Consider the following 26,962-nt stretch of genomic DNA (forward strand, 5'->3'; position numbering starts at 1 on the left):
CCTAGACCGGTTTCTTCGCAAACCTCTCGCATATAGACAGGAGACCCTGCAATAATTATGCTTGATGCACATAGAGCCGGAGGCGCTGGGGCGCCCCGGACACTCTATACAAAAATCTCATTCTTACCATGTGCCGCCTTACCGCATAAGTGCGCGCTCCCCTTTACTCTTTAGCGGCTTATAGCTATTTAGGCTAAAGTAAGACTCAAAGACAGAGGGCAGCAGTAACTGTCAGTACTATTCAGAGGCGGAGGACAGGAGTCCTAGTGTGGCTTTGTAATAGACTACTCTGGCGCTATCCCACTTGCGTCAGATAGAGTACTGTGGGGCGGAAAGCAAGAGGGAAACCACTGCCCTATTTTTCCCTAAAAAAGTAGCATGGAAAATGCTGCACCGACAAGATCGTGGCTCTTAAATTGATGATGATGAAGACTCAAAGGGGGTGAGGTAAATCTAGCTCGGCGCCCGATACGAATTAGTGCGGGGCGGAGACTTACTGTTCTATACGTAGTATTATGCCCACGGCCTGCTTGTTCCGATTTCCTTGATCATATACAACACCAAGTTAACTTGGTGTTTAGGGCGCAGTCCAAAAATTTAAAGCACAAGAAGAATTATAGCCACTTTTGTTTATCTGTAGAATAATTCCCAATTATAAGTACGCGTGGACGTGTTCTTTATGCCAGGACTAACCCGCAGTGGAGCTGCGTGGTGGAGTATGTTCTGTACCTCCTCCGGTTGATTGGGAGGAGGCCTGTGTCCAGCAGTGGGACGTGTATGGGCTGTTTTTGTATGTGGTTCGCGTATTTCCGGGGGTACTTGAGTTTGAGACCAGTTACGCGGGAATAAATAATTGGGAACCATTGATGTAGAATTACAAACCTAATCTGTTAAAAGGTTATTTCTTCAGGTTCTTGTATTGCCGAAGACTCCATTTCCTGTGCATGTACTTGACGATGTATAGGGGCAGGCAGGAGACGAGGGTTATGGTCATCACTTTCCACCAGAAGTCCCAGTGTTTTATGAAGTCGCCATCTGCGGTAGACGAAAGGATGTTTGAGGAGTTGGTTTTGATTGCCAGGAAGTGTAAATACATTTTTTGAGTGTTTTTTTTTAAGTAGCCTGCAATCGGTTGTGGTTGTGGCGATAAGGTCAAACACCCTACTAAAAATCTAAATACTAGTCTCCACCAAGGTTCGAACCCAGGACCCAAGGATCGTGAGCCCAAAGCTCAAACACTGGTGCACGGAAGCTATAAAAATAGAAATGTTTTATTGCGACCATGTGTTCGTACAAAAGGTGGTGTTATAAAAATACAGAAGTACTTAGTACTATAGTATCAACATGGATCTGGTAAGGGCACTGCAACTGGTAGAGAGGACAACATACTTAATTATTAGTCCGTGATAAAATTGATATTTATCATAATATATTTTAAGAATACTATTGCACCTATTTTTTAAGCATTGTTTTTATGTTTTTTATGAATTAATTTATAAATATGCTGACAGTATTATAAAGAAGCATCTCCTTAGTATTATCCCATTTTTCACAGGGTCCGCATATCTAACCTGAAGATTTGACAGGTCTGATTTTTAACAAGCGACTGCCTGTCTGACCTTCCAACCCGCGAAGGGAAAACTAGCCTAATACAGGCTAGGTCACATACCTCCGACAATGCATTTCTCGTGAGTGTGGGTTTCCTCACGATGTTTTTCTTCACCGCTGAGCACGTGAAAATGATTCAAACATGAATTCGAAAACAAATTCGACAATCATTGGAGGCAAGCGTTCTGCCAACTGGGCTTAAGGCTGCGTGTCCATTGACGCGGAGCTGTGTGGAGATATGCAGGAATCGACCAATCACCGTAAGGGAGAGAGTGACAGAGCGTCTTCGTTTTTCGCTCTCTCGAACTCTGTAATTTGTCAAATCCGCACGTCTCCGCGTCAGTGGAAACCCTTAGTATTATAAAGAAGCGAAAGCCGAAGAGGTGAATCGTGGTACTCACCGAAGTATGTAGTAAATATAAGCAACGTGGCGGTGTACATGAGCAGGCTGACCAACTCTGCGAGCACCATAAGGCGATGCCACGTGACCACGGTTAGAGCCACCATGATCAGTTCAGTTAGGATCAGCGCAGTATAGCTGATCTCTACTATGTGGATCAGCTGATCTTCGAACAGGACTAGCGCGCCGTACATTATTACGCCACCTGAAGAAGTAAAGTCGGTGAGAAATTATTTTTAACACTTTAGAATAGAATAGAATAGAATAACTTTATTCCCAAAACAGTGCAGTACAATAGTAGAGAAGATAAAGATAAGTATACAAATCAAAAATACACTGCCAGGGAAAAGGGACTGACTCAGCATGTTGTTGCGAAGGATAGTAGAAATACCACTCTTAGCAACACTGATATTCTGCCAGTACCTAAGTTACGCTTATAAATACTTTGAACTATCGTGCCAACAAAAAGTGTCGGGATTTACTTACAATAAATAAGAAAATAAGCAAATGTAATTATGAAGAAAATATATGAATTAAGGGATTACGAAAAATATGAAAGTATTAGTCAAAGGTAGATAGTATGCCAAGGGGTTAAAGTATACATAATAGATACGACAAATAAACAGATGTGTAAAATAAAAGCCACAGATAAACAGATAACGAGAGAGATTCATAAACAATATATGACAAGTAGATGTGTATAACATAATTATGAAATAAGTATCAAGTTCAGTTACCGACGTTTTTCTGAATATTAAGAAGATATTCCTTATATTTCACCTTAAAACTTTCAGGGATACAGACTACCAGTCATTGACAGTTCAATCATACATAACAATGGTGCTTCTTCCTATCGTGTGGATTGTGAGATGGAATACCAACCTCATCAACCCTGGTGTCAGGGTTACTATTGAGCCGCTAAAGGCCCCTGACATGACTCATGTAACTACTATACACTTACATCAGTAAGTAGTGACCGGAACCAGCGGCTTAACGCGCCTTCCGAAGCACGTATCATCTTACTTTCGGACAATCAGGTGATCAGCCTGTAATGTCCTAGCCAAACTAGGGATCATAAAGTGATTTTTGTGATATATCCCCACTGGGCTTCGAACCCGGGGCCTCCGGCGGCTCAATAATAACCCTGACACGAGGGTTGATGAGGTTGGTGTTCCACCTCACAACACACGATAAGAAGAAGAATAGCAATACAAGTACCTTGGTATATAGAGATCCCGGTCCATATATAGAAGGTCTTGTATGAGAGTTGTCGTCCCTTCGTCAGCTGCTTATACAGCTGCGGATGCCGAAGCGCCGTTGAGCTGGGAATGTCTTTATCCAAAACCTTAAAGTGAAAGAAATAAAAGCTGTTCTAAGTTTCTGAAAATGATCTGAGCCACAAGTAATCAAAGACAACTTGCAGCCATTTTTGATAAGGAGACTATGTTTATGTTTATTATGCGCGATGGATGATGAGGAGCTCGGTGGCGCAGCGGTTTACGCGCTCGGTCTGCGAATGTTGAAGTAAAGCAACTTTCGCAAAGGCCGGTCATAGGATGGGTGACCACAAAAAAAAGTTTTCATCTCGAGCTCCTCCGTGCTTCGGAAGGCACGTTAAGCCGTTGGTCCCGGCTGCATTAGCAGTCGTTAACAACCATCAATCCGCACTGGGCCCGCGTGATGGTTTAAGGCCCGATCTCCCTATCCATCCATAGGGAAGGCCCGTGCCCCAGCAGTGGGGACGTTAATGGGCTGATGATGATGATGCGCGATGGATGTTATGTATGTATTATTGTGTATGCTTGTACACGCTATCTGCCCTCTCCTCGTTAATCTTTCACTCCCACAGGCCTACTGGAAGAAATTTCTGTTAGAAATAAGTTGTGCCTTTTGTCTCTCCTCATGTTGTCATATTTATTTTGTTTCTGTGTTATCCTGTGTACAATAAATTATTAAATATATAAATATGTTTTAGTGAAAAGGGATCAGCCTATCGCCCATAACATTAGCCCATGTTAGAAATGAGATAATCCTGTAGTAAAATTATCTAAACACTTAGCTGTATTAAAATACTCACCAATGAGAATACTGGCAGCATAGTGAACACGGTTCCGTAGCCAACCATCAAGAAGCCGGGATACAGTGAGACTGATGAGAAGTAGAATACCACTGAGAAGACCGCCTGTAAACAAATCGACATTTCGACATGTGGCTGAAAGACGTTGGTTGAAACGGTGTCGGGTCAGGGTATACTGAGACAGTATCAAGAAGAGTTGTTAGGGAAAGTGACGGAGAACTCAAAATTTGAAAGGGAATTTTGAACGTATGTTCTGGGTTGAATGTGTTCCTCTAGTTATTAAATAGCTTGTAATGTATACCCACATTGATATTGAAAAGATGTGTTGCTGTTGCAGTTTCTTGTCATTTCTTCTCCTCAGCCATAACACCTTGCGAAATGACGTAAATTCAAATATGTTACATTGACCTTCGACAAGTATATCCATGATAATTACGTTTAATAAATGAGTCTGATTCTGGGGATGTTGCCAGCAAGGCAATCAGGCAGGAAGTGACCTAGTGGCCAGGAGCGATGCCAACGAGAGGTCGACATGTCGTAAAATGATGAATGATGATGATGATGATTTGAATTTTGAATTTTTGATCTGGGTACAGACCTGCATGGTGGACACGATGAGCCCCCGGTGCACGATGAACAGGCAGAGCGCGGCGGAGCGCATGGCGGCGCGGCGGCCGTGCACCAGCAGCAGGCGCGCCAGGCTGCGGAACTGGCGCACGCTCACGTCGCCCGCCAGCGACGCCGCACGGCCCTCCGCGCCCTCGATGCCCACGCCTGCGGCATACGACAACGGATGATACTACGTATACATCGGCAACTCTTCGCTCCCCACCCGCGGCTGAGTTAGCTTCCCCCCCCCCACCCTCGGTCTTAGGGTGGTATTAATAAACTAATCCCAGCTTTGAGACTGCCCTCAAGATCATGTCAATGTGACAGTTCTTATATAAAAACAGATACTTGAGCATGGTCTGGAGGGCAATCTCAGCTGAGATTAGTTTATTAATACCACCCTTAATCTTCAATCGTGTGGACGTCAGACATCACGCACAGCTTATGTTATAATCGACCAACTCACCCACCCACATCACCCACTCACCCATATCGGCCTCCTGTATCATAGCGACGTCGTTGCCCCCATCTCCGACCGCGGCCACTACATGCTTCCTAGCGCGCAGGAGTCGCGCCACACGCGCCTTCTGGGTCGGAGAGCACCTGGCCACGACTACACCGGAACATCGACGGAGAATGTCGACGAACTCTTCCTCGTAGAAGTGAAGGCATACCTGGCGAAATAAGAGCGTCTGATAAGACTGTTTTTTGTTACGTCGGTTGATCTTCATAAACTCATGTAGTTTATAAGGTTAATGGCTGACCTCCCCAACCATGGTATCAGTTTATTATTGAGTCCAATAATGACTATGTATATATACTTAAGTCACACTTCGGACACTTCATACAAAAATCTCATTCTTACCTAACGCATAATCGCATAACGCGTATTTTCCGGAGAGGAAATATGATTGGCCACCTGATACGACCCGATTCATTTATAACAAACATTATAGAAGGAAAAATTGAAGGGAAGAGAGGAAGGGGTAGACCTAGGATAACATTTATGAAACAAATAAAAGAGAAGGTGCAGGTCGTGTCGTATCGGGAGGTGAAGGTTTTGGCGGGAAGAAGAGAGGAATGGCGGTTACTCCACCGACAAGAGCGCAGCTCTTAAATAGAGAGAGAGACCTAACGCATAAGTGCAAGCGAGACAGACTGCGCGCTCTCCCTTACTCCTCCAGCTTACAGCCGTTTAAGACTGAAGTAAAACTCAAAGGGGGTGAGGTCGGCGCCCGATACGAATTGGTGCGGGGCAGAGAGTTCTATATGTAGAATTATTATTCGTTATAGACGTTGCTCTAACAGAAAGCTCAGTGAGGTGTGGGTACTTAGTTTATCTTATGATGGATGTACCTCTGCCCCAATTGGATTATAGTTGTGTGCTTATGTATGCTTAAGTAGCAGCCAGCGCCAACGACTTAACATGCCAAATCAAACCCTAAGAAGTGTATTCGACATGTAGTCGTATTTCGTGGATGTATGTGGTCACCTGTAGCGTCTCCCCCTCCACGATGAGGTCCATGGCGTCGTCTCCGGCCTGCAGCGCCTGCAGCAGCGCGTGCGCATCCCGGCGGCTGGTGCACTCCTGCGCCACATGCCAGCTCGTGCCGCCGCCCAGCTGCAGTGACCGCGCGATACACAGAGCCGTCTCTAGTTTATCACCGGTTAGCATCCAGATCTGAAAGAAAACGAAAATGTTATCTGGAGGTCGTTAGCGAATCTGGGCCGCAGGAGGTTAAAATAATCCTCGTGTACAACAGTGACTTTGATTCCTGCAACTACCCCCAGCAACTTTAGCCCGCGGTACAACTTGTCATCTATACAGGGTGTTAGTGACATCGTAACAAATACTGAGAGGGGTGATTCAGCTGATTATTCTGAGCTAATATCAAGTGAAATTTTCTATTGCAAAAGTATTGCAATAGAAAATTTTGAATTTAGAATTGAACATAATTTATAAATCGTAAATTTTGCGACGGAAAATTCCACTTGATATTAACTCAGAATCATAGTCTGAATCATCCCCCTTAGTATTCGATACTGTGTCACTAAATCCCTGTATAGCTATTTTACACAACAGTGGTATATACCTTGATCCCAGCAGTACGCAACATAGACAGCGTCCTCGGCACATCGTCAGCTAGTCGGTCCTCCACGCCCGTCACTCCGAGCAACTCTAGCCCGGAGTATAACTTTGACATCGCTGAGGCAGTCTTCTCGTTGCGGTTCGTGACGCTTAGACGAGCTTCTTTATAGTCAGCCTGGAAATAATACGAAGTGAACTTGAAACTGGACATTTCATTGGTTTCATTTGTCTCTAAATCTGGATCGTGAGGCGAGCCGAATGCTCTGACTTGATTAAGAAATCATACATTTGGCAAATGGCTATGATCTCTCGTGTGGATTCTGAGATCAGTGCCGACCTGAATAACCTTGGTGTCAGGGTTGCCGCCAAAGGCCCTTGACATGGCACTGAAGCAAGGTTCTTCGGTATCGATTTTGTCTTCTGAAGTTTTAGCCACCTGTTGCGATTCTCCTTGTAAATACTGACCTCAAACGCGACATATTCCTGCTTGCTGAGCGTCCGTCGTGCGACCACCATGGTGCGCAGGCCGTCGGCCGCGAGGCGCCGGCACTCACTGGCCAGCCACTCAGATTGCAATAACTTAGCTAGCGCCACGTCCGCGCCTTTCACGAAGTATGTGATCTTTCCTGTATTATCGTCCTGGAATAATAGTTGATCATCATCATCATCAGCCCATTAACGTCCCCACTGCTGGGGCACGGGCCTTCCCTATGGATGGATAGGGAGATAGGGAGAAATTAAAACAGTGTGTGTAGCAGGCCCGTGCGCGCGAACTTCAGTCACGTTCGATTTAGTAACAACATACCTGTACAATAATGCCCATCATTTTGCTCTCGCTGGTAAAGGGGAAGATCTGTAGGATGGTAAACTGCATAATCTCATTTGCGGCGCGCAATTTCAGCGATATGTTGTGTAGGTCGCGCTTGTATAGCGATATGCCCATCTGGAAACGAATTGTTAGAATTAGAATCTTTCCGCCACTGAAATCTCACCGTGTACCGCCCATTTGGCGTGAGATTGGCAGTAATAGGGACTTAGATCATAGTCATACGCGGTGTGTATACACAAACGCCTTGATATTTTATGGGAGTGCTGTCTAATATGCCCCAAAATGTGCCACTGCTTGGCTGTCGCTCACATCATCTCCCTAGCGTTATCCCATTTTTAACGGGGTCCGTAACCTGAAGATTTGACAGGTCTATGATTTGGCAGTCACTAAGTTCCTAAGAAGAATATGAACCTCACCATATCGGTCCACTTGACAAGCGCGACCTCGTCGGGGCTGGATGCCTGGTAGTCACACAGTTGCTGTTGAGGCACCGTGCCGCCGCACGACTCCGACATTACTGAGCTGCCCATGTCTGTCGGGGAAGACATTTTATATTATGACATAATGAGGCGCAAGGAAGTAGAATCTCCAAGTGAAAATCTACTAAAATAAAAAGCATTCATCCGCATCACTTAATAAAACGGTCTCATACCGTTTACCATCGAACATTGACGGATCATTTCACCACAATTTCCACGATATGGTATATTCCAAAGGACACGATAAACGAAGGGCACCCCAAGTGGGAGTATAAAACAAATCCTCAGAGAAGTCTGTGTCTGCGAAGATTCGCTAAAGCTCTGGCCACGACGATGGCAAATCACATTTCAAAAGATATGACACGCCACGTATTCCACAGAAAAGAAATATACAAATAAATGACGTGACAATCACCTACCAAAATGCTTATGAGCTCGAAATAATAATTGCCAAAGAAATAATAAATAGAAAACGAGAAATGTCTTTTTTCTAGCACTCGGTGCTTAGGGAAACTACATTATCCGGCTCAGAAATATTAGTACTCAATATTTTAGATAGATGGCGCCGGTATCGGTCGATACATAGATCGAAGAATTTCACATGGACAGGAGGAGGACCCGGTGGTGTAATGGTTAACACGTTCGTCCCGGCTTGACAAGAGCTGCGGGTTCAAGTCCCGTCCGAGTCAGATTTTTTTTTATTAAATTTTCTCTTTATGAGAGAGATGACGTTACAAGTCTTACCAGACTGCGTATCATCCACCTCGTCCCGTCGCTGGTCGACTTCATACACGGGGGTGACATTGTGGCACAATGCGAGAGCCAGCACCGCGTGCCATACTTGTCGCGGCGTCGGCGCCATCGGTCCTTCACTGCCTACTGGCGACGTGGGTAGTGATGCTGCGTCGTTGGTTACGTATTGAGTGAGGAGGGCTTCCACCTATAGGCAAACATTTTTGTTGAAGATTTGTTTAGAAAATTCGTTGGCTAGATAATAGAGACTGCAGGCTTTGTGATGTAGTAAGGGTTGCATTGTGGCCTTAAAAAGACGGAATTATGTCTTCCAATATACAATACATGTCCAGATGTTTCAATTTTAACAAAAATCTCTGTTATCTTATCAAGATCAATCGTGATCTCTATTGGCTATTGTAATCATTAGGTGATTATTCTGTTAGATAGAGTTAAAACAGTACCGAATTTTAGAAGAAAACCCTTAAACAAGACATTCATCTATCTTCTATCAACGAGGAACGAGTAAATTCAGGATTAACATTGTGGATATTGGATATAGTGGATATTTTAACAAAAGATATACTAAAGTACTGACCTCATGAAAGTTATTCCTGTGAAACAATGCATTTCCCAGGTGCAGCTTTTGGAAGACCATTTCGTTCTTGGTAAGAGTTCCTGTCTTGTCGGCTAACAGGTACTGGATACGTCCGAGCTCCTCAGGGATCGTTGTGGATCGCATCACTGTGCCTTCTATCTGCTTGTCTCGTTGGATTGTCCATGAGTAGAACGCTTTGCCCATATCCAGGTTTACTCTTAGACTGGAAGAGATAAGTTAGTATTATTTACGAATGTTCCGGTTCATTGATATTATTCCTTGATTTTAGGAAGTTCAAATTAAACAATGGTGGTATTCGGGAAGACACAAACCTAATTTTAGTTTCACAGCTCTTAAACTAGTGCCGTCCTTCACTTCCAATACGTGCATGAAAGAAATGCAGATAGTTTTAGCCCTGTATTCAGTTTCAATTAAGTTGGTGGTTGTCAGAATCGACACCATTATTCTGTCAGTACAAATTTTAGTTTTTTTTTTCACTTCAGCTTCGGAATTTTCAACCAACAACTAATCGTTGGACCAATGGTGCATTCCATAGCACAGATACCAAATCAGGGCCCGCGTTATTGTATCTTCCAGACCTCAAATCAGACAGGATCTTTAGACCAAGAGTTCTGATTATAAAACCACAGAGGCACAGTAATATAGAAGAACAGTAATATTATGATTGAAGACTCACCTGATAGGAATAATATAAGAGAAGAGCAGCACAAATCGGAAGAGGAACCCGTACCAGGGTCCGTTGAATCCTTTGAGCACGATCATGAGGAATGATACGAAGAGTGTGGCCGCAAACAGCACCTTGGTGAGGTCGTTGATCTGCAGGTCCAGACGACCCACCTTGGAGCGCGGGGCGGCGTTATTCATTACGCTACGGGTTTCACTGCCTAGTGGGATAAGTGTAGGGCTTATTAGGGTTAAACCACATCTGGCAGAACCGCAGCACTTTCCTATGTTTCTACCCTTTTCTGTTACGCAGAACCGTCATTTGCTAGAGCGAGATAAGCGAGAAAGCGCTTCATCGATTCTGCGTGCAATCGCACTAGCAAATGACGGTTCAGAAAAGGATAGAAGCATAGGAAAGTGTGATGAGATAACAGATATGGTTCAACGGTTTCAACCCATACACTGCCCTGTTCATTGGGCTTGATGCGAAAAGGTCGCGGGATCGGGCATCGGGATCGTACAGTTTAATTAGGTCTTCATTGGGCGGGATCAGGATTCCGTACATTTTTATACCTACACCAGATGACCGACCCCGCATCCTTGACGAATCGGACCAAAGGATTAGATAGTGATATAAACCATTAAATCAAGAGTTCGTTTAAATATAATCAATTGTGCCTCGCGTCAAGAAAAAAATATTCTTCTTTGTAATTCAACGTTAATTGTACAATATGGCTAATAACTTATAGGTGCATGTTTTTCCATTTATCAAGGAAGAAATGCTGTGGCAAAATTTGATACCCATCATTATTCATGGATCTTGTCTTTTTTGTTATCATAACAATGGTGCCAGAGTTATTATAGAATAAAAGAAGATTGTCGTAAATGCGTAATCCTTACCAGTATATATAACCAGTCCGGTAGCCTGTCCCGAAGCAACGACGCATCCGCTCCACAGCGTGTTTTCAATGTCTAGAGAGTCGCTCTCCTCTTCATCTAGTCGTGTACAAGTGCCTATGAACGAGTGTATGTCCTTCTCTGGCTTCTCCACGAAGATTTGAGCGTTGATGTCCAGGAGATGGGCGTCTGTTGGCAGCTTTTGTGTTGATGGAAGAGGTATCCTGTTAGGAAAATGGTTCAAGTTGTAATATTATTTTGAGTAGTATTGTAAATTGTGATCGGTTTTAACCTTGTATATATGTAATAGTTAGATAAAAAGTAAACTATCGAGGCGTCTCTCCGACTCGCACCAATAAATAAGTTAAAAAGACCTAGCCTATATTGGGCTGGTTTTCCTTTCGCGGGTTGAAAGGTCAGACAGGCAGTCGCTTCTGTAAAAACCGTTAGGTAAGCGGACCCTGAGAATAACGGGATAATGCTAGGATTATGATGATGATCCATGTCGTTATATCGTACAATACTTCATATTTTCGGCATACATTTCTTATCATCAGTTTATACACAAGTTGAACCTATACAGTACAAATATAGTATTGTTTTGTGCTAACTATGTTCAAGGCAAAATTACTCAGTCCATAGCAACAGCTATTATGCTCCATAGTTACGATTGTGTGATTCATCTCTTACAACGGAACATTAGTTTGATAAACAATAATAGTTTACTTTGTTTTATTGGTATCATAAAACCGTCATTTTGTATCACTATACATGTATAACAATCTTTAGTAACTTGGCATAAGAAAAACTCAATATAATAGATTCGCGAGCTCCTGATGCGATAGCGGGCGATCTGCGGGCGGGTTGCGATCGGGCTGCGGGCTGCCAGCGCCAGTGGCCGCGTTTCATTAATACCGACGACCGCGAATCAAAACTCGGTGACTACAATTTGTATTTCTTTTTCTTGGACAAAATACGTGAACTCGAAAATTTACTTTGTTATTTTTTACAGAAATTGAATCAGTAAATGATACTCGTTGTCTATACGTATAGATTGTTTTAAGTTTACGCGGTTATTATCATAATCAAAACACATAATAACGGGTTCTTACCGCGATATCGGGGGTTTCATATCCCCGATTTAAACGCGGTAAGAACCCGTTATTATGTGTTTTGATTCGTTGTCTAGTTTTTTTTTTGTAATATTGATAAAAAAAAACACTCTGTATACACATGCAGACGGATTTTAATCTGAGATCTTTTTTTGTATATTTATGTACTACTTAAAGTTTCGGCTTAACATAATGATAAATTATGATTGTTTTTAGATGTCTACGGTAAAACCACAGTGGTTTTGACTTTGGTAGAGAAATAAATAAAACAATGTTGTTGAGGAATTTGATCCGCCACTTCTCCTCATCCATAGCTCGTTCGAAGGCATTGTAGAATAAAATTAAAATAAGACTTCCAATACGTGTGTTTAGATGATTCTACATTAAAAATAAGCGGATTTTGATACGAACATAAATGCGTGCATGGATACGAATATGAATGGCAATAGGCTCGCTCCCTATTACATCATCCATCAGCCACCAGCCCTTATCCCACTCTAGGTGGGGTCGGCACAACATGTCGTCGTTGCCAATTTAAAAACCCTGATGTGTCGCCCTCACTAAATTTCTTTTTTGTCTGGATCGAAAAGTATTTCCTAAAACATTCAGTACAAACTCTTACGTACGTAAATATCAATTATCTTTTAATATTTTTAACACACAGTCATACAAAAAATTTTCAGGCGGAAGTTATTTTTAATTACTATAAAATTTACCCGATTGCACATAATACACTTTAAATTGGCAACTATTCCTCTTGCATTAATGTCTGTCAGTCGTCATCGGAACTCACACCTTTCACACGCATATTCTTCCATTCATCAATTCATCCACACTTTCTTGGGTCATCCTTACCCCTATATCCATCCACATTCATACTCATAACTTTCCTTGTCCCCTATTATATGGGACTTGAACATAGCTGGCGAGGAGTAGGTATATGTAATATACACCGCCTACCCCTTTAGAGATACACATCTGACGTTATGTTTGGATTTTTATACGAAAATGCGTGGAAAGTGCAGCCAGAACTATACAATTAGGTACCTCAATTTCCAATCAATCTCTCCATCCAGCTGATCCGTCCTGATGAACACGGTCCCCATGGTCTCGTTGGTCCTCAACAGGATCATGTCAGCCGGCACTCTCTGTCCTTTATGCAGCATTACAATATCCCCCACTCTGAGCTTCGATGCTGACACATGCTCTGTTTGAAAAGGTCTGTATCCATTCTCTGTGTGGTTGAGGACTATGCGTTCGTAACGTTGGCGGTTAACTTCTTTGTCTCGCCTGTGAATTTTGTAACGTAATTTTGTAAATCTGTTTTTCGAGCCCTACGTCCCAACAGGGGATAAAATGATTAGAAGAAGAAGAAACTGTAAGCCAGCCTTTACTTTTATTTTCAAAAAAGGAAAAATTCTTTTAGTGTTGCCACACTTAAATTCTAAAATATACGATAATTGCAAATGCACAGTTGTATGACGCAATGTATAACGCGGTATAATTAATTACCAATATGCCAAACTAATTTTCAATTTTAAGTACTTAGGTACTTACTAATTCTAAGTAAGTTTAGGAAACTGCGTTTTGGGAGTCGAATCCGTGAGGTATGTTTTGGTTGGAGGTCAACCTCAGGCGCAAAAAAAAATAGGGTGCGATTAGTCTTTTCTTTGATGTATTTTTTGTTTCTGTGAAGGATTTGTGGAACTCAAATAGTGAAGAGGTTGAAAGAGGCCCAAAGTCCTCTAACATTCGATTTATTCGATCTTTGTTTAATATGCGTTTATATTCTTACCTAACAGTTTACATGTCATATATATCACGAAAGGACCTCCCCATTTAATGACTGGTAACACACAGAGTCATAACAGACATAACAGTCACAATTAGAAAACTTAAATGGAAGTGGGCAGGTCATACAGTTAGAGGAAGAGATAAATGGTCCAAAACAATGCTATTTTGATTCACCAGTAATACGAAATTTACACAAAGTAGAGCAGATTGGCGCATGACGGAGGAGGCCTATGTCTCAGGACAGCCCGATTAGAATAAGTACTACATATAATAAACCGTTGTAAAATAGAACAGTATATCGGTGAATAAAGGCTATATTTATTTATTTATTTTATTAGTAATAGGAAAAGAAAAAGAGGTAGACCACTCAGAAGGTGGGTAGACGAAATAAAGAACACAGCAGGGGGAAGATGGACAACAATAGCGAAGGATGGAGAAAAATAGAAAGAGCTGGGGGAGGCCTTTGCCTGTAGAAGGCACACAGGCGAAAATAAAACATTAAAAGAAATAAATAAATAATTATAATAATAAAAAGTCTGAAATAAAGGGTTATAATAATAATAATAACACACAGAGTCTATCAAAGACCAATTCATTCGCCTCCTTATAAGACACGACATTCGCCTTCTCTTTAACCTGTTCCATGTAAGCTCTACACCAACAAGAGCGTGGCTCTTAAAAATGTGATATGATGAACACACAGAGTAGGTATCTAATATAAATGGATTGTGCTGTCTAAAGGTATCTTTGTAAGGTATTTGAAGGTACAATGCATCAGGGACAGGCAATGCCACAGTTTCACCATACATTTTACATATACATATACCTATGCAACACGTCATGTCATGTAGAATTTGAAGTAAGTTCTGATAGTCTTCACATAAGATAAATATTATTATTAGAGAATAGTATTGGTAAATGGTAAACACAATAAACAATTTATCTTAATGACAAAAGAGCATTAGTATAATAGCTACTGTTTGTCTACTAATATTATACATAAGTAGATTAAGGTAAACCTGAGTGCAAAATAATTTGAACAGTCTACTGTTTACTTTATTTATAAACAATTGGATTCAATCTTTTGAGCTGAAGAGAAAGAGTTTTTAGCCTAGAAATGGGTAATATAATAATTTAAATTTAACATTACTTTTATTTTTTTTATTTTTAGATGATTCGTTGATTCAGAGGGCATGTTAAACCATTGGTCCCGGCTATTAGCTGTAAAAGCACCTCTACCAACCTACAGTAGAGCAGCGTGGTGGAGTATGCTTCATACCCGAGGGGGTACTGGAGGCAGTTGATTGATACGCTGTTTATGTATAATATAAATATATACTTTTATATAAAAACAAAAACATGTTAAAAACCATTTTATATCAATTTATATTCTTTCCCTACCTGTATCTTCTGAAATCATCAACGGCCTCTCTGAATAATGTGACGGAGAGTACAAAGCACAGTGGTCCCCAGTATGTGTAGAGGTACCCGATGCGGATGCTCGGTATAAACTGACTCACAGCCATTACGAGGAAATACATGTTGAGGAAGAAGCGGAACTGCTCAAACAGCACCAATGGGAGGAATGTAATGATGTTGTACTTCTGCAAATGATAAGAACAAGGTACCTATGTCAAATATAAATTCTGTGTATGTTTATTTAACATATATATTTTTTATTAAGTAATATATTTTTTTTAATGAAGATAATTCTTTCACTTGATATAGTTATCTATCAGCTATTAATATGTCAAAGGTCATGATTGACCTGAATTCTTTAAGAGGACTCTGAAAAAATATCTTATTTATTTAGTTAGTTTTTTAATAAAATATTAATAATTGTTATATGTGATAACAAAGTAATTAATACTTGAATGGTGAATCTAACTAAAATTAATTATTGTAAGCCAATGAATTCACAGATTTGTGCTCTGATTGGCGAATATTGGAAACACCTCCTTAATATATAATTTATATCTCATAATGGATCATTACTTTATTAACTAATTTGCATTTTAATAAGATTAATATTGAGGTCAGAGAGGGCAATCATACTAACTTGATTGCACACATAATTAGGCGGGTATTCTTCTTCTGGGATCTGCCCCACGTATATGACTCTTGAACTTAACTCCTTCTTCCGGAACCTTGAGTGCATCAACCTGCAATAAGTTCACCAGTCACAAAATATGGTCTAAACAAAGAAAACATTGTTCCACCATTGGTACTTTTTTTACCTTGACCACAACGACTTCCTTTTAGGTCTTGTGAGTAAAGGAGTCGTCTCCATGATAACACTGTAACTGTGTATGCTTCACTATAGCATGTTAAAGAAAAATATGATAACACAAGAATTTTGAGATTAAAACGTAATCAAAACAATTCCCGTAAACACCACAACACGACAATACAATCATTTTTTTTTTTTTTGGTTTGGTTTTCCCCGAAGGGTAAGGCAAAGGGAACTATGCCCATACAGCCATGTCTGACGTATTTTTTTTCTTGATGATTAATGAAATGATGAAAGGTGATGATGATGAAACCTAAGCCCCCACCCTCGGAGTAGACTCCTACTCCGAACCCCAAACGAATTAACTCAAAAGTCCGCATAAACTTTTGAGTTATGAAGCGGCTTCCTGACACGAAGCGAAAATAGGCAGATACACTTTGTTTATTGAATACTCCAATATAATAACACTCGCGAATGTCTTCCGACTAACTTAATGCGATCATTAACCACAAAACACCACTTCGTATTAATTATTTAGACTATTCAATGAAGAAAGCAACTGTCCCGTTCCCGCCTCCCGCCAAAAAGCCGACAATACAATCACTTTGACAGTTACACATAGACTAAAGACTTTCTAGTTTCATGACACGAATCGGAATTTAATCGTTATTTTGTGGTGCTCTCATACATTCGATTTTGTTGTATTTCTTTTATAGTACCGGTTTTTAAATACGAAAATGGTAGAAATTTTCATTCAAGTGCAAACGTATGGCAACACAGAGAAGGTAAATAAATATGGCCGCTAGGCGCTTGTTGGGTGTGTAAAGCGATTATTAAGTGAATTTTAAGTAATAATAGACTAAACTTGACACATTTCTATTGAAATATCGCGAGAGAGTTTGTGTTATGTGTTAATTCTGTGACAAAGGTGCGTAAAAGTGATGCAGCATCACATGATCAGTTAGATCAATGACTTGATCCTGGCGGTTGACAAGTCGGGAGTCGGGGCTTCTGCGTTGTCGTTCCTCTCCTTCATCTCCGAGCGTTAGAAAGTAAGATAAGATGTGTTTATAGTAATGTTTTGCGGTATACGAGGCCAGGAAAATTAGGGTCGTAAATTATTCTGTACAATGTGGGGTGTAAAGCCGTAGTTCTTCAATGGGTAATTAAATTTGCAGCATTCTTATTAGATTGTTATGCGGCGCGGTGGTTGGAGGCAGTGCGTTTGTCTCTCTCGGGGCGACCGGGGCACACCTCCGTTGACCTATTTTCTGGTTATTGCATCGAAGCTAACTATTTATGTCCGAGGGTGTAAGTAGGGCGCCGCCGGTTTGCATCGCGGGTGCAATAACTTAATTTGCAAAATTTCGTTTCATATTTGCAAGCGTTGGAAGTGTTACTTTAATGTTATATCTTGTGTACAGTGGGAAAATTTGAGTTTTGAGGCTAGTGACATTCCTGCAATACAGTGTAAATCTCAAAGGATGAGGTAGGATTTAGAGATAGAAGTTATCAACTCTCGCTAAGTTATGTATCGCTAAGTTATTGATCAATAAAATGATTGTTTAAAGACTATTTAAATCAAATTCACACCTGTCTTTCACTGGGCCTCTTATCATTATTTTATTAAAAGGTACCTATCTACTGACTTATTTGAAGATACCAGACAAGCTTGATGTTATAGGTAGTTTTAAAAAACTAAATTTCCAGGTATTAAGTTGAATTTTGTCTTAATTTTATTTTGCAATTAATTAAACACTTATTATTAACTGATGTGATTAAAACTGTACCAGAAATAGCCAATTAGTAGTAGAGTTGTTCAGTAATGGTAATTATAACACCCCAATAAAAAAAATACTTCTTATAGTTGAACAAAACTTTTTTGGTTATTGTTATTGAGATTGAGTCAGAAGCCTCTTTTGAATACCTTTTGCAAAATTAAAAATATTATTCTCCCTTGGCCACAGATAAAAACAAACACTGGAGGAATACAACCCAGTAAATGTCAACCAAAAATATTATAATGGCCCAGAGCCAAATGGTGCAGAATTCAGGATTAGAGTTGAGTGAGGAGACACCACTATGATGGACTCAGACCTCCCCCCCGGCAGCTGCAACTCCACTGGGCATTTGTCCACCATAGGATACCATACTTTACCTGGTGAGTCTAAGTTTTTTTTTTAAATTTCTCAGGTTTGTGTAATATGGTCGTAAGGCCCAAAGTCCTTTTAAAATCCAAATCCCATTGTTTAACTATTGTGTCTGGAAATCCGGGCCTTACGAGGATATAGCTGGAGTTCTCGTAATAAAACTATATAATATAATAGGTACCTACTTTATCACATTCAACTAAGGTAACATTTACAATAAGATTTACTTATTCAAGTGTTAGGTAATTGGCAACCTTAGATATAATAATAATAGTATTTTTTTATTAAAGGCAAAAACAAAACCCATTACAATATAAAAATATAAAATCCAATTATACAAAATAAAATAGTTAAAGTGTAAACGTGATTTTCAAATAATAATATGATAAAAATAGATCATATAATACAATACAAAGCTATTTAAAATTTGCGTTTTGGTGCAAGTGCAGCCAGTGACTAAGAATAGGACTGGAGATATCCTCACATATTCTTTCAAGGATAGCGTTTTTGGTTACCCTCAGCTTAGACCAGAAGGACGCAACACGCGCTCTGATCACGGCATAAAAATCCGGAACACGCGACTCGGCAAACATGTCCGACGCGCTACACCAAGATGTCCTACTACTGCGGTATATAACTACTGCGGTTTTTGTTTTATTAGTTCTGTCAATGAGTATTTCTTGACGTGACTTATCGTAGATTTGCCGCGTATGGCATTAACGCAAACCTCGGCTCACGGCGTCGCCTGAGAGGATTATATTTGAAAGAATTAATCGACCACAGTGGATAAGCGCTGAATAAGGGAAAACGCCGTCCACGCCGGCGGGGTCGATAGCGGGGTCCTAAAGTGTTGGCGCCAGCTGATTAGCCTCTGTGGGTAGAGTAATTGGGTCGGCGGGATCGTTTATTACGTGTCAACCAGTATTTCTGCTTTACAATTAGGTATTATGGGTGTGATTGGTATCTGTGTGACTGCCTGGATATTGATAGGACAGCTTGAATCCTTATTATATGCTAAACACATAGTATACTCTATGATGTCTGTTTCTATCATGAAACCATGAATTTAACGGCCTCCGTGGTCTCGCCTCCGGAATCCCGGTGAGGACACTGCAGGCCGATCACTTGATTGTCCAGAAGAAAGATGATCCGTCCTTCGGAAGGCACGTTAAGCCGTTGGCCCCGGTTACTACTTACTGACGTAAGTACGTAGTCGTTACTTGAGTTACGTCAGGGGCCTATGGCATCTCAATAATAACCCTGACACCAGGGATGTTGAGGTTGGTCATCCACCTCGCAACCCACACGATAGAAGAAGAACACCATGAAACAAAAATATGAATAATAAGCATTACTTCATAAACTTTCAAGTTCATAATAATTTAAATACACTAAAAACGGATATATAACTGTTGGTGATATCATTTTGTTCATGACAGATGACTTCATTCGTCACTAGTAGGCACGCCACTGAACAATGACTAATTTACTTAATAACTTATGTATGAATGTTCTGTTAAAATTTCCATGTTTGTCTTGAAATTTTTCCTTAAGAGGTCTATTGTTTGTATTGTGATAGAATGTAAACACACCTCGGCACGACCTAAATGATTTATCGCATTTCGAAAGTACACAATTGACAACTGTAGTTACATATTATATATCAATAGTTGACAAAAAAACCTGTGGTAAAAACCGACAGATCTTAGAACAACGCATCTAGAGTGTAAGTTCTCTTGCATGCATGTCATGCAGGCTAGCCGCCCAGCCTAGGGATTATGACGTGAGTTCATGTATGTATGATGTATGAAAGCAGTGTAAGTATATGTATACTTATATAGTAGTACAATATATGGCGAAGGCTGTTCGTGTAGCTGGCAGAGGGTCTAGAAGGAAGCACATTGGAGATGTCCTTGAAAAAGGTTTAGTACGTTCTACTACTCTGAATCCGCGTGCGTATATGAAACTATTGATGGTTGTAGAGGAAGCAAGAGAAGTATGTCAGGATTGAAGCATATCGTGGCTGACTTTGCTAACTGACGTATCTGTTTTTGCTACAGCGATTTGTGTCTTATTGAAAATTGTAAGAGGTGTAAATCAGTACGATATGGAACGAGAAGTCAAGTCTCTGCTTAACCCGCCTTATGTGTATGTGTGTAATTCAATAACTTCCCTAAATAAATAAATGTTGGGTACAGTCATGAGCAATATAATGTACCCACTTTAGGACTCTGTCGCTCTAACATATTTGTCATTTAATGAGACTTACAGTTCAATTTGTCAAAAAAGTTAATGTGACATGGTACCAAAGTGTATACATATTAATGTTCGTGACCGTACATACCTCTTGTGTATCCTGTTCGGTGATGCGCTATTCCCGGGATGTTCCGACATTGGGATCATTCCCGACAGTAAACATGCGCAAAAGTTATGTAAAAAGTGCTTTATTACGTAACCAATAGGCAGATGAAATCAGAGTACAAAAAAGAACAATTTGAAAAAGAAAATCAGCCAGTGTCTATTATTAAAGAGTTTTTACAACGGGAACATCACTGAGCGCCTTTATCTGCCTCAGGTCCTTGAACTGCTCCACTTATTGGTACCACACGGCGTCGCTTAAAGTGATCAAGTTTATTCCCAATTGGGGTAATTAGAGGTACCTACATCTATCGCAAGTTGGACTAAGCACCCACGCTTTACCGAGCTTTCTGTTAGACCAACGTGATAGGTGGATAAGTTTAGGATCAGATAAATAATGACAGTGAAATCTGCGGGTTTATTAAAATGCCAAATATATAATGAGAATTCCGTCTAAGGCCTTTCTCCGTTTATATTGTTCCAGGCCAGTTACACTATGCTCTTTGATTCTATGGTAGATATATGACTATTTAACAAAATTAGCACGGAATAGAAGAATGAGGTTGGAAAGGTTAGGCCTTGTATGAGAACCGCTGTCGCCGTTTCAACCCCACTCTTTTACTACTACTCCTGCACACCGATAGCTACAATAGCTCTCCTTCTTCTCAAATTCCATAGCTACTTTACCGACAATGTATATTTTATGTGATAGGCTGCAATTGTATCATTACTTTTCGTAAGATACTGCATCTCTCTCTTTATTTAAGAGCTGCGCTCTTGTCGGTGGAGTAACCGCCATTCCTCTCTTCTTCCCGCCAAAACCTTCACCTCCCGATACGACACGACCTGCACCTTCTCTTTTATTTGTTTCATAAATGTTATCCTAGGTCTACCCCTTCCTCTCTTCAAACTGCATACAAAAGGGGTTTTTTTTTTATAAATAATAGCAGATCATACTAAGGTTTTTAGCTTTCCTGTGATAAGAAGGGATCTTCTTGCATAATAGTCGATATTTGACTTATTGCCCTGCAGGTTATAATACACAAGACCTTTTAATATATTTTCGTAGAGTTTCGTAACTATACAGTTCAGTAGGAAAAAGACGAGAAAAATTTTCTCTAACCATGCCATGTTAAATATAAATAGGGTGTAATTACAAGTTGCATTTATTGTTGGCATATTTTGTAAAGGGCTGATTGCTAAACTTATTAAAAAAAAACTGTAATGTAGGGCATCAGGCCCTGGACTAAAACGGCAACAAGGACCGCCAAAAGCTTTGAAATAATTAAATATAATTATATTTAGCCAACTAACAAAAACTTTAGTCAACTAATCCCAGTTTAATATGCGATGTAATATATCGAACTTCCCAATTATTATAAAGCTATAAGTGTGATTGCGATAACGGGTTCGACCCTTCTCAGTTTAGCGAAGTTTCGAGATAGGGGGTGCTCTCTCGAAGTCTTAAAATATTATAAAATCGGACTGTCCCAGCTGTCGTAAAGTAGCGGTATCTTCGACATTATTGAGTTCCTAGTTTTATTTTCTCATTTCTTCAGCCGAGTAATCGTACGAATATATAAAAAAATATATGCCCAAAATGCATAATTTATTTGTAACAGAACATCGAGCTGGCCCTACCTAGCTGCAGTAATGTACATTAGTCAAACTTGATTTTTCGTGAGAAATTCAAGATTCTAGCTAACAATAAACGTTAAAACATAGTCGATACGCAGCAGCGACGTCGCAAAAATTACTTTATGATCCCTAGGTTGGTTAGGACTGTCTTACTACCCGATTGTCCGAAAGTAAGATGATCCGTACTTCGGAAGGCACGTTAAGCGGTTAGTCCCGGTTACTATCTACTTACTAATGTAAGTACGCAGTCGTAACAAAGTGAGAACATTCTCTGGAACGGCACATCACTGGCTGGGTTCAGTGGCTAGTATAATAACCGCTTAAAGCGAGAGAACTACATCGGCGACAATAACAAACCTACCGATCTCCAGGACGCATGCACCACTCGGCGTCGACGCCGGCGGGCGTGGACGGCGCGGGCGGTGGCGCGCGCACGCCCCCCGCCACCCCCAAGAAGGGCGGCAAGATGCTCGCCGTGCGCGTGCAGATGCTCGACGATACCATCTCCATGTTCCAGATACAGGTGAGCACCTTATCACTGACATTTACATGTCATCTAGGCCCCATGGTCACTAAAATACCATCCATTTCGTCGCCTTATAGTAAAACTCTAAGCGCCATTTTGCGAAATCATATTCTGATAATTTTTTTCTCATTTTTTTCTCAACAAAACCTCGATTTTTTAAATTAATTTCATTCCAGGTAAAAATTGAGATCACAATTTTTTACCTAAATCGAAACTAGCGTAAGTATCTATTGCGAGGTTAACAAAAATCATATACGAATGATTTTTCAAAAAGGCACATACCAGCCTTTTGCTATAAGGCGATTTGTAGAATAAAGTCTTCCTAATTTTTTTAAAATATATATCTTTGCTATTCCAAAGTGTTGGGGCGGTACGGAGCAGTGTTGTTTAAGAGAGTTTGTTTTTTGAGGGAGATAATGTGAATTTATATTCCACAAATTTTCACGGCTCTGTGTAGAGTGCACTGGCCATTAAAAATGTATATAATTAAGTCATGGCTTTATAAATCTAATACGCTTCCAATTCGATCACGTGTTCGGTAGCATCAGACCGATTTTTTATAATGAATGAAAAAATATAAAAAGAAAACTGCTTAGATATTCCCAACATTCCAAATTCAAAATTTAAAAAGTATAAAAATACCTGCCAGCACTCTTTAGTAATATAAAAACAAAAAAAAAAAATATTTCGGGTGTTTTCCCATAGCAATTGTTAGTAACAAAAGTCTTATATCTATGTTAGTAAAAATTACAATTAATCAATTAAATAATAAAATAAGTTTTATAAATGACCTGCAATATTAAATCGTTAAGTACCTAACTCTAGTTATCGGATGATGCTCGTCAATGTTTGGAAATATTATTTTTTAAACAGTAACTCCGTGGATGCATCGTTAAAAGACGAGATGGCTTCCACCACGAGTTATTTTCCCGAGTATCTGAGGGGCGGAAATTGAATTCGGCGTCTGCATTGCCGGTGGTTCCTATCGACCTAGTTACCGACTAATTTGCACTTATCATTCGATTATTCTGACTAAATATAGCTGTGCATTTTTGCTTTTTTTTGGATGTTTTCCCTGTCCGGTTGACTGAGGGGTCTGTACCCAGCAGTGCGACGTATAAAGGCTGTTTGTGTTTGGATGTTTTAAAGAAAGGCCAGGTCAAGACCAAGGGGGTTAAAATGGCCACATCGAAGCAATTCATCTAAGAAAGCAATATTGGTATTTGACATTTGTTTGCATTGTGCACTTACATTTGCGCATATAAAAGTAAGTGCGCAAAGCATGCATGAAGTCTATGAGTATCCCGTCTGAAGGATGAGTTACGAAAAAGAAAAGCCATCAGTGGGAAAAAGGCAGTTTTGATTGAAAATATGTTTTTCTAAGTTTCGTCTTTCCCGATCTTTAGGGAATAAATATAACACTCAAACGCTGCGCAAATGGTTATAGTGTAAAATATAACCAAAACATATGTTTGTTTACTAATAGTATGGGGAACTGTCAAAATTTAAGAACACTCAACAGTAGCGACACCTGGTGGGAGAAATTGGCAGTTTTTATCCTCATTGATAATCATCATCATCATCAGCCCATTAACGTCCCCACTGTTGGGGCACGGGCCTTCCCTATGGATGGATAGGGAGATCGGGCCTTAAACCACCACGCGGGCCCAGTGCGGATTGATGGTTATTAACGACTGCTAATGCAGCCGGGACCAACGGCTTAACGTGCCTTCCGAAGCACGGAGGAGCTCGAGATGAAAACTTTTTTTTTTGTGGTCACCCATCCTATGACCGGCTTTGCGAAAGTTGCTTAACTTCAACAATCGAAGACCGAACGCGTTTACCGCTGCGCCACCGAGCTCCTCTCATTGATAATACTTCACCATTTTATTAACATGACATACGCTTACGCAAGATGAACCGAGTCTGTTAGACCGACGTGATAGATGGTAAGTCGTCAAACCTCATGTTTCACATTCCTGTCACAAATTTTCCACAATAAATCCCTACCAGAGACAAAGGTAACAGAATACGCCAGTCACTAATTGCTCGCGTTCAGTCTAATTACTCTGTTTACAGCGTTGACACTGTATAGTCACTGTTGATGACTTTGATACATTACCTATTTGAATATTATAATTTAAACACTGCCATACTATAAACAAATAGACTCAACAATCGCCAAGGATTGATTCTAAAAAAGTGTTCGAACGTATTGTAAATACGTATACATTAAGTTATGTAGATAGTAGAAGTTCGTTCCCTGCAATCAAAAAGTTATGGTTGTTAAAATAAAGAGCATTGTCGGATATACAGTGTATTGACACGCCGTTGCTTAGTAGCAAGATGCGCTGCGGATGCTTTTTTACAGAGATTGGTAGTCTATTTGTTTATATACGATCAATGCATTTAAGCATTATGTTGATAGAATAAAAATGCTTCAAATAAGCCAATCACATGATATTTCGTAACCAATAACCAGTCAATCTCATATGTAATAAACTATGGAAGATATAAGAATAAAGACTCATAGGCATTTACATCTTGATAAGATGATTTATAGAAAGAAAGAAAGAAACATTTATTACTTTCGGACACCACAGACACAGACAGACAGGTACATTACATTTAACACAGGACAGAAACCACACGGAAATCAATAAGTACACAGACAAAAAAAAATAAGAAAAATACCAAAACAAAAAGAAAAACAAACCAAATTCATAAAAACAATAATAATAAAACAAAGTATTCTAAATGCAACGCACTGACGGCCCGATCATCTGCGGTGGAGTCCGGAATAAAAGGACTTCGCTCAGCATAAGTCGCGGCGTGAGCCACGACGCTGGTATTCTGCGGGCCCTGTGGGCCCTTTATACAGCGTTTCTGTGACATATCTCCCGGTCATCAAGTTTCGTATTAATTTATAATTATGTTAACGGAGCGAATTGGTATACTTTAATGTCATAGTAGTTTAAAGGTCATAATTTTATATATCGTGAAAATACTAGTATCTTGAGTAGTTTGTCATTTTGCGTTTTTAGTAATTGAGCCGTTACTTTTGCTCGTCAGTGTACCTATTATATTTCTCATTAGAAATATACCAGCTTTTATCGTTAAAAGTATTCCCCAACATACCTCAATAAGTATAATATACTATGTAAGCTTGAGTCTTGGCGGGGAAACTTGAGGAGCATTAAGGAAAATGGAAGGAAGCCCCCGGCATCGCGTCACTCGCACCCTGACACCGACTTCGACATGTCTATCTGATGTTGCTGACGACACAGAAGCGACGAAAATATTCTACACTAACTTTTCGCCCGAGACATTGGAGTGGACTTCGTTTATCGCGCGCGTCACGTCTTTGATATTCTCTTTTCATCCCCTTAGGGGTGATTTCCGGCTACCCTATGTTCTTCCTTAGGTCTCGAACTATCTCCATGCCCTTAATCTAAATCGTCTCAAAGGTTGAACGTCAAAGATAAAGTAACAGACAGACAGACTATGGTCGATTCGCAATTGCATTTTTATGGGTATATATTACTATAATAAAGGAAAAATACTGATACGTATAATTTTCGATTGAACTTCGGGAAAAAATCTTCTTAACCTTTCACAAAATTAATGGGGATGATCGGTAATTTTCTATAGCGGGCATCAGATTTCGTCGATATTTTCCCTATTTAGACCTGTAAAAGTCCTATGAAAGGTTCATCTTACAAGACACGATTTCAAGGACCCAGGGTGCGGTTTGGGACCCTTACTTCCTAATTCTTAATACACGGCCCTAACCCTAATTAGGGTCCTTGGAATGGTTCTTGTCCTTGTGGTTCTGTGTCGATCATTGTAGACGGTGATACGGCTAACCCCTTAGTAATTACGTAGGTCTAACAGGAAGCTCAATGCATACGTTCATAATGCCATGGATGTCTCTCAACAACTAGCCCAATTGGGGATACAGTCGTGCGTGAGCTTATGTTATGTCAATAGCCATTTTACTTAAACATTGTCATTCTACGTATACGACCTTAAAGTCAATGTTCAGTGTGTGAAATAATCATTGTTAGTATAGTCATACTAATAACGATACTCGATAAGGAGTATTCGTGCCGTACAAAATAAGTATATTCATAAACAATATAGAAATACATT

The 26,962-nt window shown here is 40.2% G+C and overlaps 2 protein-coding genes across 9 annotated transcripts in view; one reads left to right on the top strand and one right to left on the bottom strand.

Moving 5' to 3' along the window:
- Positions 1–517: 517 nt before the first annotated feature.
- LOC126382072 (probable phospholipid-transporting ATPase IIB) lies at positions 518–16,305 on the bottom strand. Its single transcript, XM_050031787.1, has 19 exons — positions 16,146–16,305; positions 15,968–16,070; positions 15,310–15,512; positions 13,162–13,404; positions 11,006–11,226; positions 10,119–10,326; positions 9,422–9,644; positions 8,836–9,031; positions 8,029–8,144; positions 7,589–7,726; positions 7,249–7,422; positions 6,788–6,958; positions 6,187–6,375; positions 5,182–5,368; positions 4,684–4,859; positions 4,086–4,190; positions 3,227–3,353; positions 2,010–2,213; positions 518–1,035 (listed from the first exon to the last, which is right to left on the bottom strand). The coding sequence occupies exons 1-19, from the start codon at positions 16,196–16,198 to the stop codon at positions 899–901; spliced, it is 3,174 nt and encodes a 1,057-aa protein (XP_049887744.1). The 5' UTR covers positions 16,199–16,305; the 3' UTR covers positions 518–898.
- A 628-nt stretch (positions 16,306–16,933) lies between these two features.
- The window catches only part of LOC126382066 (FERM, ARHGEF and pleckstrin domain-containing protein 1-like), a 72,620-nt gene continuing 62,591 nt past the window's right edge, over positions 16,934–26,962 (top strand). For 5 of the 8 annotated variants that reach the window (XM_050031761.1, XM_050031765.1, XM_050031766.1 and 2 more), the window contains exons 1-3: positions 16,934–17,190; positions 18,106–18,299; positions 22,656–22,807. In XM_050031761.1, the coding sequence (XP_049887718.1) occupies positions 18,221–18,299; positions 22,656–22,807 (231 nt within the window). In that variant the 5' untranslated portion in view covers positions 16,934–17,190; positions 18,106–18,220. The other 3 variants (XM_050031762.1, XM_050031764.1, XM_050031763.1) reach the window with 3 other exon arrangements.

Source organism: Pectinophora gossypiella, chromosome 3 (assembly GCF_024362695.1).
Source record: "Pectinophora gossypiella chromosome 3, ilPecGoss1.1, whole genome shotgun sequence".
In the NCBI taxonomy this organism is placed as follows: domain Eukaryota; kingdom Metazoa; phylum Arthropoda; class Insecta; order Lepidoptera; family Gelechiidae; genus Pectinophora; species Pectinophora gossypiella.

Excerpts from the sequence above, each read along its gene's own strand:
- LOC126382072 (XM_050031787.1), bottom strand. The coding sequence starts at position 16,198 with ATGGAGACGACTCCTTTACTCACAAGACCTAAAAGGAAGTCGTTGTGG. Across the intron at positions 9,645-10,118 it reads TCTTATATTATTCCTATCAG|TCTAAGAGTAAACCTGGATA; the intron begins GTGAGTCTTCAA and ends TATCTCTTCCAG. Across the intron at positions 7,423-7,588 it reads TGATGGGCATTATTGTACAG|GACGATAATACAGGAAAGAT; the intron begins GTATGTTGTTAC and ends CTATTATTCCAG.